This window comes from Perca flavescens, chromosome 2 (assembly GCF_004354835.1).
Source record: "Perca flavescens isolate YP-PL-M2 chromosome 2, PFLA_1.0, whole genome shotgun sequence".
Classification (NCBI taxonomy): Eukaryota; Metazoa; Chordata; class Actinopteri; order Perciformes; family Percidae; genus Perca; species Perca flavescens.
The window spans coordinates 35,514,886-35,534,550 of NC_041332.1; the positions used below are offsets into that span (position 1 = coordinate 35,514,886).

Here is a 19,665-nt window from a genome sequence, read left to right on the forward strand (position 1 = left end):
GCTCCGCTGCCCTGCTGAAAATGTGAAGCAGAAACGCTAAATGTCAGATAACGTCCATAATAATTGGACTTTGGGTTCTATTTTTTTACAGTTTTCCGTGGTTACAGTATGAGGAGCAATATTAGAGAGAAATTTGGTAATCATTGGTCATTGTTTACGTACATTAAACCTGACCTGCGCGAAAGAGAAAAAAACGTATGCGTCATTGTACTCATCACTTCTGGAAATGTACCTCCGAATGAGTCTCTGTCCCCAGCACATTTCAAACCAAACTGACGCCCGTGGGCACGGCTGTGTTGGAGCACAATAGACAGACGGTGGCAGAATGCCCCGACACTTAAATTCAACTAACATGTAGGTTAACAGTGAACAATCAGTGTTGGACCTCCAGTCTGTTGAGATGCCTCTCCAAACCCAGAAACCAAGCGCAATCGCACCATAAAACGTTAAGACACGTTAAGAAAAAAGATCAGTATTTTGCCGTAATCCAATGACATGAAAACAAGTCATCCACAGCGATCAGTAGATTCACAATCAGAGTCACGGTGTATCCAGCAAGGCCTATACGCGCGTCACATTCACCAGTCAGCTCCAAACAGGTGAACGAGGTGAACTTCGCAGTTTAAACAAAGTGGAATAAAACGTATCAAAGTCCAAATCTACACAAAACGCGCATTCAATTAGTAAGCTGACAGCAAATTTATATACATGGCATTTAGGCAACCTTTATTGTAACGTTGGCACGGTAAGATGTCCCGACTAGTGCAACAAATTATTGTTTTTTGCGTCCTGCATATGCGTCGACAATGGTCTCAGGTGAGAGGCAGTGCCCTGAAAAAATATTTTTACTAAAGCAGTATATGAAATCAGATGCATTACTTATCCCCATTTAGTTGTTTTGTGTTTTTAAAGTATTTATAAAATATCTGGTTATGTCAGAAGTAATTATTCCACAAATTTTTGAAATAATGCAATTACCCGTTTCAGCTACCAGGGGGGGCAGTGCTCCCCCTGCCCCCCCCCCCGCAAGCTCCGCGCATGCACACTAGTTATATTACCCAGTATATAAAAAGGTTCAAATTAGCTCCACCATGACAACATTAAAATGCTGCTCACACGATAATGCATCAGTAATATTTCAGTGATGAATGGGCCAATCCTGTGTAAGGGTAGTTTTACTTACTTAATACTTTGTACTTTTACTCAAGTATAAACCTGAAAGCAGGAATTTTACTTGTAATGGAGTATTTTTACACTGAGGTACTGCTACTTTTACTTAACTTAAAGATCTCAATACTTATTCCACTACTGGAATAAACCAGTTTCACCACATTTATGAGAAGGTATAATTATCAGAGCGCACTGGTCACAAGTTTCTCACTTTACTAACTACTGTTTCAAGGCACAACAAGTACAGTGGAGCAGTCACAGCAATACAATTCTTGTTCTCAGTAAATCTTTCTTATTATGGTGTATACATGTTGTGGGGGTTACCCAAAATGTGGTCCAGGCTAATGTTAACGTTAAATATGGTACGAACAAACAATAAAGAAATGTAAGGGAAAATGTCCCAGTGAATTGAATCCTGCCACCAATAAGCTTGAATGTGCATAACATTTGGGTGTCTATATCTTCCTCCCTTGTTTAGCATAACCTCTTTTTGTTGACCCAGTAGACTGTCTAACCACAAAAACGTCTGCAGCTATGAGTGTTTGCTCGTATGTTTGAGTTACACTGAGATGCCTGTGGTAACAATAACTTCAGTTGTTAGAGGTTAGAGACAGCAAACTTTTTCTCCCTAAACCAAAGTATTTTCTATAAAAGGGCAAAATGAAGGTTTTACGAATAACCTAAGAAAAGATTAAGCATGAGGGCAAAGTTGCATTCTTCTGAGAGAATTGCAGTGAGAGCAGAAGTGTCATAACCACCTGTTACGGAAACACCCTCATTTAAAACGCACACAGGAAGTATTGCACAGTCACATTTCGAAAAACACCAGCAGCACTGTTCGCTGAGAGGAGAGTGATGGGAAAGATGCATGGGCAGCGTTGCATCTTCCTGCTCACCTTAATGGTGGCTGTTGGTAAGAGCTAATATTTTTGCTACATGTAGAGTTATTTATGAGAGAATATTCATCTAAAAAAGGAAACATAGGAATGCTTTATGTGTGTGGGGAAATATGTGAAAGTTTCCCTTACAAAATGTTTGATGATGTGTGAGCTCATTTTTTAGGGGAAACAATAACTGCATTTTTTGTAAAGTTGTAAAACCCTATTACATGTTTTTTTTACTTGAGTGTTCACCATACAGATTTGATCATGATGTATTTATTATAATCTATCTTTTAAATTTCAACCCTCAGTTTCATGTAAAGAAACTGTGCTGTGTGCAAACGCCCAGGAAATCTATGGTGAGACAGGGTAGACCACGAATTCATTCTAGGCGCAATGTGAATTATTTATGCAGTTTCAGGTTTCATTACAACATTTAATCCAACAGTTTTAACTAGAAATACTTTTTACAGAAGAAACGGTGGCAATAGAAACTGAGAAGTCTGGGGATTATTTAGAGGAACCAGTTTTTTTTTTTTAATGAAACAAATTGCTTTTGATTTTTTCAAAAAGTGTCCGTTTTTAATTTCTCTGAGCAGCACACACTTTAATTTGCCTCAACTGTAGTAGGGTGGCGGAAAAAAAATCAAGGGTGAATATTACAAAACTTCAGCACAACAAAACAAACTATCAATACAACTAGTATTAAAGGGGAATTGTTTGGGAGATTTAGGTGAACTGTCTCTCTAAATCCTGACAATATGTTGTAAAAAATACACAGAGAGAACTGAACACACTGCAACTTTTTTGTCACCATGAACAGATTTTTGGCCCTTTAGGGGCAGCATAACATTGAGAAAACATCACCATATAAGTGTTTTTATGGAAAACTTGTTGATACATACACCAGATACGTAGCAAATGTATTTCTGTTATGGTCTTTACCAACTCTTGGGGGAAATATGTGGCTCTTTAGCTGCTAAAATGCACATTTAACACAGAAGAATAACATTTAAAAATAATTCCTTCCGTTTCAATAGGGTCTTCACAGTTTTTTTTTGTTCTTCAGTCAGTTCTTTTCTTTTTCTCTTTGTCTGGCTTAGTATCAGCCACAACCACAAAATATATATTAATATAATATATATATATTCTTTTTAACTGGCTAACATACAAATTATTTACTGGGAAACTTGCCTGAGAAAATTCCAGTGTGTGTGCCGTGAATCATTTTGTCTGAGTGAATCAGACCCGGGGAGAGGCATTAAGAATAACTATAGAGAAAAAGCCAATCATCTTGCTCATGGTTTTGTTTGCTTATGTAAGTCATATAAGCACTATTATCAATTGAGACGGTTTCATAAAAAATCCTTCTAGCTGCTTTAATCTGTAAACCTTTGATGTTAATTTACAGCTAAAATCTCACAGTATCTTACCGTTTTAATGTTATACAGGATCATACTGTAAATAGCAATGCATTCTGGAAGAAAATAATAATATTACAGCACTATGTGCGCATGTTACAGATTACAGGTATTTACTGTTAATACCAATGCATCTTGGGGAAAATAAAGAAAAAGGCAGGAATTACACTGCAGCCAGTATATTACTGTAAATTAAAATAATACAGTAATAAACTATGTCTATTTACAGTAAAATGCCTTCAACTTTAAAAACAGTATGCATACTATAAATAGACAGTAGTTGAAGCTGCTGCCATTATATTACTGTAAATCTATGGTGAAAAGTTTTACAGTGTTCATGAAAAACAACTGTAGTGATTAATGCCTGGTAGTGCTAGATTATTAACCCATCTTTAAAACATGACATTATTTCTAAAACAGTAATGTTATTTTTTTCTCAAATTTTGATTATTTATTAGTAATATATATAATTAGGTGCTAACTATTTAGATTAAGGCTTACAAAACTTAAATGTGTTCTTTTTTTCACATATTGCAGCCATCCCGGTATCTTTGGCTTTCAACATTGATGTGACAACTCCTGATGTCTATACTAGTGAACAAAATGATTTCTTTGGATACAAAGTGCTTCAGTTCATGAATGGCACAAACAAAGGGTGAGTTTTCATTTGCAGCTTGGCGGTGCAGTTGATATTAATTGTTACTGTACTTGTCAAAATTGTTAAAAGTTAAATTGGTCAGCCATGCATGGTTACCTTTCGCAATTAATGTGTCATTGGAAGATAATTCCGGTTTACTTTATCTCAAGCTTCTGTGAAAAGCAGCAACACTTTGTGGTTTATCACCTTGAATAATGTTGCATCCTGCCAGTAATCTTTCTGATGCATCTTAAAGATCATTCTAACTCCCTGCTTACAATAGCAACCTATTTTAACAATCTAAGTGCACGACATGAAGCGCATGACGCAAGTGTGTTTAGGGGGTGTCCAAATCTACTTTTGCTATTTTTACGGCGGAAAAAAGGGCCCATGCGCTGGGTGCATAGTGTGTTCATTAATTCATAGGTGTGTTTTGGGCGTAACATGGGCGTTTGGACCTTGGCGGGTCTATAACGCCAGTATCGCTTCAATGTACGTAAGGGATAATGTAGAGCGTTGTTATAGCGAATACAACAACGACGGGGTGATCAGGACCCCGACGCCAATCTTCTTCTAGCGGATTTATTGATAGCTCTCCTCCGGAGGGAACAGAACTGCGTCCATGGCAACGCTCTGCTATGCATGGCAACGGTGTGTTATACTTAGCAACGGTCCATTATCAAGAAAATAACAGACCGCATTCTACATTAGAATATAAGCAAGCCATTTAATACATATATATAATCAGTAGTTTTGTCACCAGCAACAAAACGTTGCTCAGTTTTGTTCCAGTAAGTTATGCATCGTAATAACGTTTAAAAGAAATCAGCTGAAGACTCCGGAAGTGACGTCGTAATTACCGCTGGGAGGATAGAAAAGATACAAATACATAATATTCGTAATATTTTTTTTTTTCTAACGTTGTATTTCAGGAGTTAAACAATAAAGATAGCATCAATAATAAAATACAGTTTAATGTATTTGTCTCATGTATTGTGTGCTCGGCCGGCCGGCGGGCGACATCAATCTGAAACGGAATGAAGCCCACTCACGGCAGACAGCAGAAAGAGGAGCCGAATACGTCCTCCCACCCACCCCGGAAGAACTACAAGTGCTCAAGCTTTGTAACAGATTCTGGGACGTGTCTATAGTGGGGGTTGTAGTTTTTAAATATATTGGTATATTTCTCATAAGTAGAAGTTGGAAGTGTAGAATTTTGGATACACCCTGGGGTTTTTCTGGGATGGGGAACACACTGGTGTCATCAGATTTTAAAAATAGAATCGTTAAATAGGTGAAAATAGCTTATTACCATATTTGACAGTGCTTACGGTGGATAAACTTTGGTGACCATATCTACATGATAGCTGAGGTCCAGAGCTTTCTATAACAGCTGGTTTTATGTGTATAGCACCTTCTGTTGCTAAATGACATCAGCTAAAGACTCCGGAAGTGACGTAGTAATTACCTCTCAGCGGATAGAGGGGGGTAAGCTTCGCTTCAGAACGCGAACCTCCGATGGCGCCATTTTGTTGCTACAAAGCGATCACCTCTTGTTAGCATTACACTGACCGTCATTTTTTTTTTTACGTCACTTGACTGCGAATAACTTTACATCTGAAGCGTTTAAAGACTCTATTTGTCCGTTGTTTATTTCTAAAGAAACACGACAATGTATAAAAGGCTCCATTACCTTGTACCTCACGTTATGGCTCCGTAGCAGACGTTTTTGTAAAAATAGGCTAACGATTGTGTCATAACCAAGTGACTTACTGTCGCATATTAGAGGAATTACCGTATAGTACAGGAGAAGCTCGCAGGCAGTTTGGACTTCCATTAGCTGTTTAGGTTTAATTACTAATGTTAACTAGCATGTTAGTTAGCAATAATTAGCCTGTGCTTATGTTTCTCCTTACATATACCTACACTCTCCGTCTCTGTAAGATTGGAAATGATTGAGATTTTTCTTGGCACAGCTACCAGAAGACTTACAACTTTCAGACACGTTGCTCACGTCACATTTACGTTGTCTCTGTCAGTTGGAGGCTGCGCAGTAAAGCAAGAGATCACCGGAAAAGCGCTTCTAATAGCCTTCACTGGTCTCCGTCCAGAGCAACGGGGTCTATTGGTCCATTATATACTGTCTATGCACAAAACACGTCTTCTTTCTGCCCTCCGGTTGCGTGCGCAAGCAGTGATGACGTTGCCGAGAAACCCATGTATAAAAAAACGTATTGTTAGGGAGATTATAAAACGTTATGTTCTCAAACATGTCATGTCCTTTTGTCGACGATCCCGTTGATGAAAAATCTGTATTACTTCACAGAGAGTTTACGTCGGGAGATGATATTGAGTCCCGACTAATCTATTTTCATTTCCACATTTTTCACAGTCCCTTAGATATGTAGATACCTTATCCGTCCTCATATCACTAACGTCACCCATTGTGGACATGCTTTAACATCCCAGCAGATTCTTTGTCGCATTACGTTTTTTGCGAACGGCAGTTTTCTTTATAACAGTGTAGCGGATCATACTGTAATAGTAAAGCCACTGTATGCAGAGCTGTCAGAAAAGTGTGACTTGCTCTGAAGCGTTTTTTGTAGTGTTCCCTGGACACAAACCAGTGAGAGCCATTAAAAAGAAATAAATGATTATAAATTATAGTTCTGTTAATGATCATGGTGCTGCAGCCTCAGAATGGGATTAATAGCCTATAGTTTACTTTTTCTCCCGCAGGATTGCACCCAAATTAAATTATAGGTGTAATACAATTCCTTTTTCACCCGTAATATTATTTTAAGTTATAAGTTAACTGTGATTAAATATGAAATTAATACACTGTTAATGCTTACGCATTGACTCGAGCAGCTATTTTCTCTCACACCAATTCTCACTCTGTTGCAGCAGCAACCGCTGCATCAGGGTTACACTCAGTTTGTTAAATCTTCTACCTGAAATAGGGCCATGGGGCCCGTTTCAGGAAGGAGGTTCACCATGGTAACAACCAGGGTTCAAAATTAACGTTTTCGTCCACCAGCCAAATGGTTAGCGCATTTTAAAATTTTACCAGCCACGCAATAGATTACCATTGTTTTTTTGGCTAGTGAGTAAAGCAAATCTACTAGCCACTTACATATTTTACCAGCATTTGGCTGATAGATGGTGCTAATTTTGAACCCTGGTAACAATCACAAACAAACAGGTCGGCGGAAATACTCATGCGCAAAAACAACGAGTTTGGTCCTGCTGTCTATGGTTTGAACATGCATTTCGTTAAAAAAGCAAGAAAGCAGTTCAACTCGAGGTTTCTTGAAGAAAACCTGCTTCCGACCAGGTTAGGTTCACAGGCTCAGTTAACATAGTAACTGACCCTGAGGTTAAGTTCCCTCTCTTTCTGAAACAGAAAACCCCAGAGTTTCCCTCATCTCAGGGTTAACAAACTCAGACTTTTCACTAAACCTGCTTTCTGGAACGGATCCCAACACGCCCATGGGCGCAAACATGGGCGCAGGTGCATTTGCTATTTAAACAACATGGGCACTGGACGGTCTTAAAATAGCAAAGACACTTGCGTCGGGCTTTGCGCCACGCAGCGCCGGGTGCAAGAAAGGGCCTAGTATGTTTTCCTTCAGTTTAAAACTGTGCTGCTCATGTCAGCCTGCCTGGCCACTAAAATGGTTGACGTCATCCACAGAATAATCGTTACTGCACCGTTGCAGCTAAATGGATCTGGGGGAATATGCAAACCGGACCAAATCCAAACCACCAAGTGCTTCAACCCTGAAGGTATATAAACATGTTTTTTAAAGGGTAATTTCGTTTTGTTTTTTGTTTTTTTAAACTGGACCCTATTTTCCCATGTATTTGTGTGCAAGTGACTGATAGGAACAACAATCTTTGAAATTGGTCCAGTATTAAGCGTGAAAGCTGTAACCGGCAGTCACAGACCGGGCTGCAATGTAACCCTATGGGGCAAATGTGCATTGTTAATGTGGTCCACTAAAAGTGCTTTTTTTGCCACTGAAAGGTTCAGATTATTATTTTAAGTGTCTGACAACATTATGGAAAGGATCCCTACAGAGATAGACCTTTTTAAAACATCTTTAAGACTTTTCTGTTTAGCCAAAAACAGCTCTGTGGTCGCTAGCACTAAACCCACCAGACTCCATTTAAAATAGCGATGCTTTTAGCGTGTATAAGCCAACATATTTTCACATGTAAATCGGTAAACTATGTGTTCATTTCAACCAAAACTAGAGTTGTGATTGTTGGAAAATTGGAAAGACGACCCAAAACGGCTTTCATAGTTTTATTTTGTTTCTGTTGACTTTGAATGAAGTGCAATTTACAATGCTAAAATTACTGTTTATTTACATGGAGTCTGGTGGCTTTAGCGAACGCATTTTCGCAGATGTTTTTATATTTAAGAAAAAACAGGTCGACCTTCTTAGAAATCCTTTCCATAATTTTGTCAGACACTTAGAATACTAATCTGAGTCAGTGGCAAAACAAGCACTTCTGTGAACTTAAATACAAGCCGCGCTGCTACCGACTACAGCTATCTTGCTTATTACTTGACCAATGTCAAAGATTGTTGTTCCCATCAGTCACTTAAGACACAAAAACATAGGAAAATAGGGTCCAGGTTGAAAAAACCCTTTAAGTCAATGTTACATGAATGAATCACACAATTAAAAACAGAAAAAGTACAGTTCCAAACCATGTAGAAATATGAAATGTTAAATGGGAACACTTTGTAATATAGTTAAAAAGCTTAATGTATTTTTTAGAGGAATAATCAAATGCCACTGTCGCTCTTTTCTCCAACAGACACAAAAATACCAGTTAAGCACTTTGGCCTGTCAATAGCTGAGGACTCCAAACGCTCCCAGTTCACTGTAAGACAATGACAAAGATCAATGAAATACACTTTCTCAAATTCTGAGCAAAACAAACCAATATGATGAATGCCTTTTTTTCCCCCATCATATGTTATGATCTAGGTTTGCAGTCCAAGTCTAGTCCATGAATGTTATGGGAACTCCTATATGAACAGCGTGTGCTACAACATCACAGATCATCTTGAGCCAATTTCCTCTTTCAGTCCGGCTTTCCAAGGTAACAGACATTTAGAGAGTGTAAACTTTTCCCACTCTGTGATTATACCATATTGTCCTTTCTGAGGTAAAATATTATTCTCAAAGTTTTAGTCCTGACTAAACATTCTTTACAAAGTTTAAATCTGTGATTTCCTTCAGAATGTGAAAAAAAGACAGTGGACCTTGTCTTTCTATTTGATGGATCAGGGAGTATGACCGAAGCAGAGTTCAACAAAAACAAAGATTTCATAGTGGATATTATCAACAACCTTAAGAACTCATCAATCAAGGTCACTGTGCTACTGCAACACAAGTGTTGGTAACATTTTTTTGTTAAATTATATACCCATAATGTCAAATACTGATTTGAATTGTCTGTGTTTTTCAGTTTGCAGCAGTTCAGTTCTCCACAAATTACAAGAAAGTTTTTGACTTCAATGAATATCAAAAGGGGAGCTATCTCGAAAAACTTAGGAACGAACGCCATATGAGGACTCTCACCAACACACACGGAGCCCTCAAATTTGTGTTGTAAGTTCAGTTACATTACACAAACAGTTCTCAAACTCTAACAACTGAATGATGTTAGAATTACAGCAGGGGAAAAACATGCAAGAACTTACTATAGTATAGTAGTAGTAGTACAACTAAAAGATAATGTGTATCTTATTTGTTTAAGTAATAGGCCTACGTGTTCAATTATAGATTAAGCCTTTTTTAATACTTTAACATTTTTTCTCAGTGAAGAAATCTTTGAGAACCAAAAAGCAGGTGCCTCTGCTGATGCAACTAAAGTTCTGGTACTAATCACAGATGGAGATCCCAGTGATTCAGACTATCAGAAGACTATCAAAAGATATGATGACAACAACATTATTCGCTTTGTCATTGGGGTAAGCTGTGTTGTGATATACCATGTTTCATTATTCTTTCTCCTTGATAAATATATTTATTTAGCTAAAATAGTAACATGTTGTACACCTCAGGAACCAATTGTTTTGTTCATTGCTATGCATATGATACACACTCATACATAAACAATAGTTTATGTATTTTTACCAGCATGAGAAGAATGAACAGGAACTGATTTCAGTTTTGAGTCAAAGATTGTACAAACTGTAATCTTTATCTTGCTGACATCGGATTCTGAGACTGTACCAAGGAATATAATTTCAAGCAACATTCTGGTTTCAGGTAGGAGGGAAACTGGCAAACTTGGATAAATTTAGGGGCATTGCTTCAGAACCAACAGAAAAATATGCCTTCAAAATTGAGAACTATGACGGACTCACGGGAATACTGGAAAACTTTCAAAAAAAGATCTTTACAATGGAAGGTGATGTTGAAATGGTTTTTCACTTCTTTGCACGATAATGTTACAAAAATCAATGTTATTTTCTTGCTGTACATCTGCCATAGCAACATTAACTGCTAATGTCTTTATATTTAAGGCTCCAAAGTGGCTCGGGCAGGAGAAATGACTAATGAAATGTCTCAGAGTGGATTCAGTGCTGTCTTCTACAAAGTGAGTACAGTCAAAAAGACAAAATCTGGACACATTCAAAATCGGTTTTATCCATAACTATTCAACCATCACAGTGCTTGCTAACATTCATACATACAGGTACAGATAAACAGTATCTCTAGACAGAAATATGTGTAACAACAGTTTCATAAAATATGAATTAAGTCATTTTAAAGGTGCAGTAAGCGATGCTGCGCAAATATTGTTAATATTTGAACTCAACTGCCAAACAAATACAATAACCACCTTCAGAAAGCCCAGTATGAGTGGCCATCTCGGACATTATTCACAATTACCTCACACACATACATGTGAAATGCTTTCACACACTCTACTAAGATGCTTTAATACACACTGGTGAAAAGGTATATTCTCACATACTATACTTAAACCTCACACACACACATAACTGAAATGCTAATAGTGAATAATGTCCCAGATGGCCCCTTATACATATCAAAAACAAAAAAACAAAAAATAAATTAAAAAAAATAGAAAACTAAACAAAAAATACTCATAGTAACACAAGTGAGTTCTGATAATACAGGTCCCAGATTTTTCATATGAAATCACACATGTATTGGCAACGAACCTTGAGCAGCTACTATCCCTGAAATGCAACAGTAGAACTTATTTATTGGAAAAGGGTAGCAATAAAAACTACTACTATGTGGAGATTGAGTGTGAGTGTGTGAATACATTGCATAGCTCTTAACCATGCAATGGTTGTGCTTGCACATGAATGTTCAAATGCAGATGTCATGCAGATTTTTATGTTATAATATTCCCATTTATTTGTCTTGAAATAAAAATGTTTGCTGTAAAATGTTTTACTTTTTAAGCAGGCAATTAAACAATGATACTATCCATAAATAGTGTGTGTAACTAAACATTCTTTTACTTTAATTGACAAAATGCTTGCAAGCTTGTTGACAGAGGACTCCTGTTTTTTCTGGGTGGGGCCATTAAAGGGTTAACAATTGGATGTCAACAGACTAATGCATTTAATATTTACATTTTATTTTACAATGGCGACAAAATGGTTTCTGCTTATTTGATCTCTGTTTCTGATCTTGATTTTTAGATGTCTGTTCAAAGATTTTGTCTTTTGCAGTTGATCTGCTTCCAACATAACTACTGCTACTACTGACTAGACCTGAACATTTCTGTCCCCAGGATACCTTGATTCTGGGTTCAGTGGGATCAAACAGCTGGCGTGGTTCTCTCCAAGAACGTCATGAACAAAAAGAAACACAAATTGAAGATCCTGACATGCCAATGGACTCCTACATGGGTAATAAAAAAAAGCTATGTCTTTTTTTTTTCATATGATCTGCTTTTTTATTAAAAAATAATGATTTTTGGCTTGAGATGTTTTTATTTTTATTGTAGGTGATGCTTGGCGAAAAACATATGCCTCAATAAATGACCTCTATCAGTTTCCAATCTCAAATATTTATTAAGATAAGATGAGATACGCCTTATTGTCTCCTATAGGAGAAATTCGTCTTGGGCAGTCAAGAAAACAAAAATGGCGACGCATCGCACATAAACACACAATGAACATACAGTAAACATACATTTATCATAAGCATACATTATCTCATCCGAATACGTTCAATAATCATTCGATAAACGCTAAAAGCTGTGTCATGACGGTGGTTATCAACTAGTTCAATCAACCCAGGGTTTCCCAATCCAGCGGCGCGTGTTCACATACAAGAGGTGATGTTTGAACAACATGAGCAATAGCCACATATTTTACATAAGAAGAGCAAACTATAATTCTACAAAAATATGAAGAACACAGACTCGGTTTTACAAAACGCAATACTATCGCTGCTTCCTAAAACAGGAGGACAGCTGGCAAAAGAAAAATAGCCGACACTGTAGATGCGCACTACTCTTATCAATATCACTTTCTCATCAGTCAGGCACAAGATCTGACCATAATTACACTTGTGCTTTCCATAAACTGCCGTTGCTTTAGCCTTTTATTTCAGTTGCAACCAAGCAAATAAAAAAAATAAAAAACATAATTCAAACCGCTGAAGCCGAGAAACAGCCGATATGTAATACAGAAAACCCTGGGTTGAACCTGAAGTTACCTCATTAACCCCAAATCTTGCTTCGTAGTACAGGCCTCTGGTCTCATATTGAAAGCATGTTTACCGTAGTAAAAGTGTCAAACAGCAGCTACATTACCTTGTTCTAGTTCTGCATGTAGAGACTGGTAAAAAAAGTATAAAGGTTTGGAAATTTGTGTTGCTTGTGCTTATTTATTTTTTATGTATTATTTTATTGATTTTATTTTTAAGTACTTGAATTTACCTGGATTATTTTAATTTAAGCTATTTTGTAATTAATTAATTAATTTTAATTTATTTAATTGATTGGATGAACTATAATTTGCCTAAAGATGATTATTAGTTATTATTATTAGTATTTTTGTCCGTCTGATTGAATGCTTATGTTAAAAAATAAATCAGACGTTACACAACAGTCACTCAGTACTTGAGTAGTTTTTTCACCAAGTACTTTTTTACTCTTACTCAAGTAATTATTTGGATGACTACTTTTTACTTTTACTTGAGTCATATTATTCTGAAGTAACAGTACTTTTACTTGAGTACAATTTGTGGCTACTCTACCCACCTCTGCACAAGACCCCCCCTACCTTCCCTCATACTCACAGAAGAAAGAGAACTCTTGCTATATTGTAAATGTAGCAAACAGATAGGATGGGATCATAAACTGAGTGAATGTATATCTGCAACCCTTTTTACTAAGACACAAAGCATTAGGTTTCTTAAAAAAGAAAATCATTTTAGAAACTGAAATCATGTTTCACTGCATTTTAACTCCTATACTATTGTAACCTCTTTGACGCGAGTGAACTTGTAACATATTATATCCTATGTGCCTGACACTGCAGGGTACTCAATTGCTGTTGGAGAGAAGAATAATGCTTCTTTATATTTCACGGGTGCACCGAGATTTGAGCACACAGGACAGGTCGTACTTTTCACACATGATGGCACAAACTGGACCACAACCCAAAGAATAAATGGGACACAGGTTGGTTACGGTCTTAAGAAAGTTTTTTTTAATGAAATTAGTGAAAATTAACACTTTATTTGTCGCTTTTTAAAAACTGTTTTTGTGACTTTTTTCCAATGCTTTTTCTTTAGTACCACCAGTAAGCTATATACACCACTAACCCCAACTTGTTTAGTTTTACACTTCTTTTTGCAATTCTTGATCAACAAACCTCATTTGTATCGAATTCTACCTCATTTAGTTTTAAAAAAGCCAAAATTATGAATGAATGAATTGTGACTAATAGTTAAGAGCAGAGTATGTTGAGTGGATCACAGACTGGTATATGTCAAAGTTTAGTCAGGATACTGTTTTGAAACCATTAAAAAATGTTTTCAAAAGATATAAAATTGAATAAAACACCCCAAAAATTATTAAAATGATCTGATCCTTCATTGGACTTGCTACAAACGCTGTATGGAACCATCCATGTTATTTGTGGGAAACTTGGTTGAAAGAAACCGATATTTCTGAAATAAAAACTATTTTGAAAACGGGTGAAATTTGACCTGGGGACAACAGGGTAAGGTAATCTAATTTATCATACATATTCAAAAACAAGAATATTTTATTTATTTTTTGCTTTATTGGTGCTGTGTTTAGCATATTTAAACTTCAATCTGCCATTGCCTTTTTTTATACCACCAATATTCTCAGTGTCTATCCTTTTTAGGTCATTTCTCATGAATTTACATCCAAGAGGCAGGTTTGTTTTTAACCTTTGAGAGAACGTTGCTCAGTAAAACCCAGGAAACCCTAACATTAACATGTCCTGTAAAAATACTATAGTTGTGACTTTGCAAAGTGACTCAGAAAACTAAATTAACATGCTTCTTGGAAGAGGCTCCTTGGCCATGACTGTAGTTTTACCTCAAAGAAACCATGCTAACCATTGATAAAATGCATTTAAAGATGTCAAATGCTGTATGTAATGTTATGTAATTGTATTTAAACAGGTTGAATGCACAATTAAACATTAACCTTGTATAAGAACAAGGAGAGATGCATTGCACCAGCTTGTAGCACAATTGCTGTTTTCCGCACGTAGTTCCCTGTTGTCACTTTTATGTGCGAAGGCACATTATTTCTGCGGGTACAGAGAGGAAACTAGAGCACTTCCTTTCACTGGCTCCGAGTTTTGCTTTTAGAAAAACTGTGAGAAAATGAGTAAATGAAACAAGTTGTTCGAAGCACAATACACATTTACACTCACTTACTTGTATACATGTAGGCTTTTCAAAATTTGTTGTCACTTTTTAACTTAACCCTTGTGATATCTTCCCGTCCACCATGCAACTTTTTGTTTTTCTAGGTCAAAATTTTAAATGAAAACTTTTTTTTTCAACGTTCTTTCTTTGACACTTTTCCAATGTTTTTGTCAATTTCTTCTGCACTTTTGAGTTTTTTTCCCCACGTTTTTGAAGCGTTTTCTGACATTTTTGTCACTTTTTTCAACGTTTTTTTTATCAACATTTCTCCAATGCTATAAAATTGAATAACGCACCCAAACCCATTGAGAGTAGTGAACTGATCATTTATTCTACCTGTGAAGAGTAATGGTTTTATGGAACCATACACGTTATTTTTTTTGACAATTTGGTTGAAAGAAAACCCAATTTATTTTTATATAGAAACTTTTTGAAAATGGTTCAAATTTGACTCGAGGAAAACAGGAGGGTTAAATGATATAAACTTTGCTTTTCAGATCGGTTCCTACTTTGGTGCAGAGTTGTGCTCAGTAGATGTCAACTCAGACGGTAACACTGATTTCCTGCTGGTAGGAGCTCCACTGTTTTACCAGCCTCAGGAGAAGAAAGAAGGCCAGATATACATCTACACACTGACTGATGAGGTGGGCTTAGATAAAGACTCAGAAACAGTGTTGGAGTTTAAGTGAGGTTACTGGGAGCTAATTCATGAATTCATTTTTTTACTCTATGAACGTATGTTCTTCTTTCCCACAGTTGAAACTGGAAAGTAAACTGAACGTGAGTGCACCATCCATGGGGAGATTTGGCACCACCATATCAAGTCTTGCAGATCTGAATGGGGATGGGCTCCGAGACTTTGCTGTTGGAGCCCCCCTTCAGGATGATAACAGGGGGGCGGTCTACATCTACCTTGGTGACAGACACAGAGGGATACGCAGCACTTTCAGCCAGGTAAGACAGAGAAAACCTGACACATATCTTGTTCTAGTTTTGTTGTATTTTTGGGGGAATGAGAGAAAGTGGTCCCATGAAGAAAACAGACACATATTGGGTGAGTGGTCACTATGCTGGGAGCAGGCGTTTCATCTCTACTGTCTGTCTAAGGATGTAAAATGTGACGTGAAATACATTTTAATGTTAAACAAAAAATATGTTTGACAAATATGTTTGTTTGGGCAGCACGGTGGCCCAGTGGTTAGTGCTGTGGCCTCACAGCAAGAAGGTTCTGGGTTCAAATCCAGGCCTTTCTGTTTGGAGTTTGCATGTTCTCCCCGTGTCTGCATGTGGCTTCTCCGGTTTCCCCCACCACTAAAAATATGTTCCCCTCCCCCTCCCTAACTAGCTGATGTGTGGTGAGCGTTCTGGCGTCTGGCGCCGTAAGGCGTTGTATTGCTGCCGTGCATCACCCGGGTGGGTGCTACACGTTAGTGGTGTTAGAGAACAGTCCCCTCCCCACCTCCCCCCAAATGCGCTTTGAGTGTCTATGATAAAGCGCTATATAAATGTAATAAATAATAATAATAGATCAGACTTAAATTAGCTTGCAATCATGGCTTGTTATTGTTATTTCGTAGAGGATAATATTACCATCAGGGTATTTTCCAATGATTTTGATATTTAGTTTAACCTGGAAATCTACCAAAATAACTAAACATGCTGCATTTGACAACACTTCCTCTATAATGAGCACATTCAAATATGTGTGCAAATCATACACGGTTTCAAATGTGCAATCTCTGTTATTCCAGAGAATCATGGGACAGGAAATAATGTCTGGGCTGAGATTCTTTGGACAGGCCATTGCTGGGGACATTGATCTTGGGCAGGACGGACTCCCAGATATTGTGGTTGGCTCACAGGGCACTGCTGTTGTCTTAAGGTATGGATACTGTGTACGTTATGTACTGTATGTTGTTAAGTATGTACAAGTGCTAACTACTCGCCTCTAAAAGCCAGATTTCATCTCAATGCTCAGTCTTCACAACAAAAGAGTGGAACACATTGCCTGACTTCATCCAATAGGGTGCCAGATTTCTATAGAGACTTCCAGGCCAAAACCCGGCTAAAACACACCGTAAACAGGCCTTAATATGTAGCGGAAAAAACACCCAATCTGGCAACACCAGCCAACAGTGTCTCACCGCCGCATGCGTCATCAAAACAAAAAGCAGCATGGAGGCGACAGCAGCATGGAGGGGTCGTATGATCATTTAAACCAGTTTTATGACAAGGTCGGTGAGGATGGGAAAAATCTTACATTTCTGGGCAAACTTTGCCGGCTGGCTTTCAAAAAGAAAATCCGCACTTCAGTCCCATCCACAGAAAACCTGAAACGGCACGTTGAACTGATTGGATATGAAGATGAAATCTGACGAATAGTTTCAGTGTTAAAACTGATAAAATAATTGCCGTCTGTGGTTCTATATGGGCTGTGGCAATAATTTTGAAAAATAGTAGCTCGCGGCAACATATGGAAAAAAAGAACTATGAACTAGTTCATTTTAAAATTTGTGAACTGAACTTTGAACTAGTTCTTGTAGAAAGTGAACTTTCCCAACACTGATGATAAGTGTCTACATGAAGCAACTCACCGACTTCTGACACTCAAGAAAACATAAACTAGATGTTACAGAAACTAGAACACAAATGTGATAATAAACAAAGGCATAACACATTTTTTTCTCAAATGTTTCACAAAGTGATTCCATAATAAAGGTTGGGTGAAATGTAATGTTTCCTGAATAGCTGCCATCAAAAGGACCAGTAACAGCCTATTAAGCAGTGTTTTCAACCAATCAGGTGTAAGGACTGTTATTATTGTCCGAGTGAAGGAGAATGTCCTGTATAAGCTACTAAAATAAAAAATCTCAGACTGGGGTTCATGCATTAGTATATAATCGTCCTATAGAAAGGTTCTGTGCAAAGTCTAATCATCAATTATTTTTTTTTCCATTTTGATGAATGTCTTTCAGGTCCAGGCCCGTTTTTAATGTCAAGTCACGTCTCTCTTTTCAACCTAAGGAGTTAAGCACTGAAACAATTGACTGCCTTGATAACACTGATGCACATTTACCAATGGTTACCTTACAAGCCTGCTTTGAAATGGTCGAAAAAACAAAGGGCAAAGCAGGTACGGACCTAGCCCAACAATGTTAATTATTAACAGCTGTGGATACTACACACCGTATCAATGAGTTATTTGAATCCTGCTGTATGGCTTTGCAGCGGCAATGGACCTAGGACTGAACATCTCGTACACACTCAATGTGGATCCCAATAGACAAATGTATCGAGGTTTCTTCAGTCAAACCGACAAGAAAGCAAGGAATATCACCTCAACCTACGAGCTGAGGGATGCAGACACCTGCTTCAACTTCTCCATCTACATGCCAGTATGGATATTCATTCATTAATTGTCATATACTCTTTAACTATGAGAGGCTATCGTACCATCTTTGCATCTATAAATATTATCCATGTCTTTATACCCCTATTAACACACACAACCCACTTTAAAGCCAAGAAAGTTTTACACAGCATGCCAAGTATATTGATTCACTTTTATCGGTTAAAATAATGTAACAGTTATGGGCCATTACCCAAAATGTGGCATGTGTTCTAAGCGATCTGTATGGTATAGATCAGAGATCTTCAACAGGGTGTCCGGACCTTTAGGGGGTCCTCAGTTACTGCAGGGGGGCCCCAAGTCATTGCTTAATCTTTATTTATTTGTTTCAAAAGTTAATATGTATGGAAATATACAAACATGAGTCCAAAATATTATTAGCAATCCACAGATACAGTTAGGCTTTAAGGATTCACTGTGCGACATGTCTGTTTACATTAAAACATGGTGTATATATATATATATATATATATATATTTTATACATCATGTTATCATGTCAATAATTATTATTTTAATAGCTTAGTATTGAATGCACCATAAAAAAGGTAAGTCCAAAGGCTTTAGGCAACCCTACACGGTATTGTAGGCCCATTTTAATATTCAACTCAATTTAATACAATATGTAGTCGGGGGTACCTGCTCCGTCTCTCTTTCTTAATGTAAAAAAAGTTGAAGACCCCTGCTATAGATTCTTCCTAACTGTGTTCAATTGTGTCTTCAAAGACAAGAACATTTTCTGATGATTTCCATTCAAACTTACATGCTTGTTATAACATAAAAATAAAAAATGCTTAAATCTTTCACCTGCCCATGTAGCAACACCTTTATCTGTCACATTATCAGAAATGTATCTTGTAAAAGATACATTTAAAATGTAAAAGACTCATTATTTAACTTCATTACCAAAATTCTTCGCTTCAACAACATGCAGATGACTCTTCTTTTTTTTCTTGCAGAAATGTGTGAAAGACACATTATTGCCCATCATCATCAAACTAAACTTTTTTCAAGTTGACAGTGAGAGCGCAAATGCTGTCCTGGACATGGACAGCAAAACGCAGACTGTTGTTCAGGTATGTACAGTGACATGAGTCACACTGCTTTTCTGTTTACATGTGTCCAATTAAATGTATAAGACATCAGTGTACACATAAAGAAAAAGATAAAAATTCTGCACACTACTACAGATGGCAAATCCACTAGGATGTGAA

The 19,665-nt window shown here is 37.2% G+C and overlaps 1 protein-coding gene across 2 annotated transcripts in view; it reads left to right on the forward strand.

The window, feature by feature from the left end:
• Positions 1-1,994: 1,994 nt before the first annotated feature.
• zmp:0000001082 (integrin alpha-M) overlaps positions 1,995-19,665 on the forward strand; it is a 39,952-nt gene continuing 22,281 nt past the window's right edge. For both annotated transcript variants that reach the window (XM_028595915.1, XM_028595922.1), the window contains exons 1-18: positions 1,995-2,083; positions 4,010-4,127; positions 7,807-7,898; positions 8,943-9,010; positions 9,116-9,230; positions 9,371-9,501; positions 9,600-9,742; positions 9,954-10,104; positions 10,406-10,547; positions 10,663-10,736; positions 11,913-12,030; positions 13,672-13,814; positions 15,541-15,687; positions 15,800-15,997; positions 16,795-16,925; positions 18,019-18,176; positions 18,272-18,438; positions 19,411-19,527. In XM_028595915.1, coding sequence (XP_028451716.1) covers positions 2,026-2,083; positions 4,010-4,127; positions 7,807-7,898; positions 8,943-9,010; positions 9,116-9,230; positions 9,371-9,501; positions 9,600-9,742; positions 9,954-10,104; positions 10,406-10,547; positions 10,663-10,736; positions 11,913-12,030; positions 13,672-13,814; positions 15,541-15,687; positions 15,800-15,997; positions 16,795-16,925; positions 18,019-18,176; positions 18,272-18,438; positions 19,411-19,527 — 2,271 coding nt within the window. In that variant the 5' untranslated portion in view covers positions 1,995-2,025. The remainder of the gene's footprint in view (positions 2,084-4,009; positions 4,128-7,806; positions 7,899-8,942; positions 9,011-9,115; positions 9,231-9,370; positions 9,502-9,599; positions 9,743-9,953; positions 10,105-10,405; positions 10,548-10,662; positions 10,737-11,912; positions 12,031-13,671; positions 13,815-15,540; positions 15,688-15,799; positions 15,998-16,794; positions 16,926-18,018; positions 18,177-18,271; positions 18,439-19,410; positions 19,528-19,665) is intronic.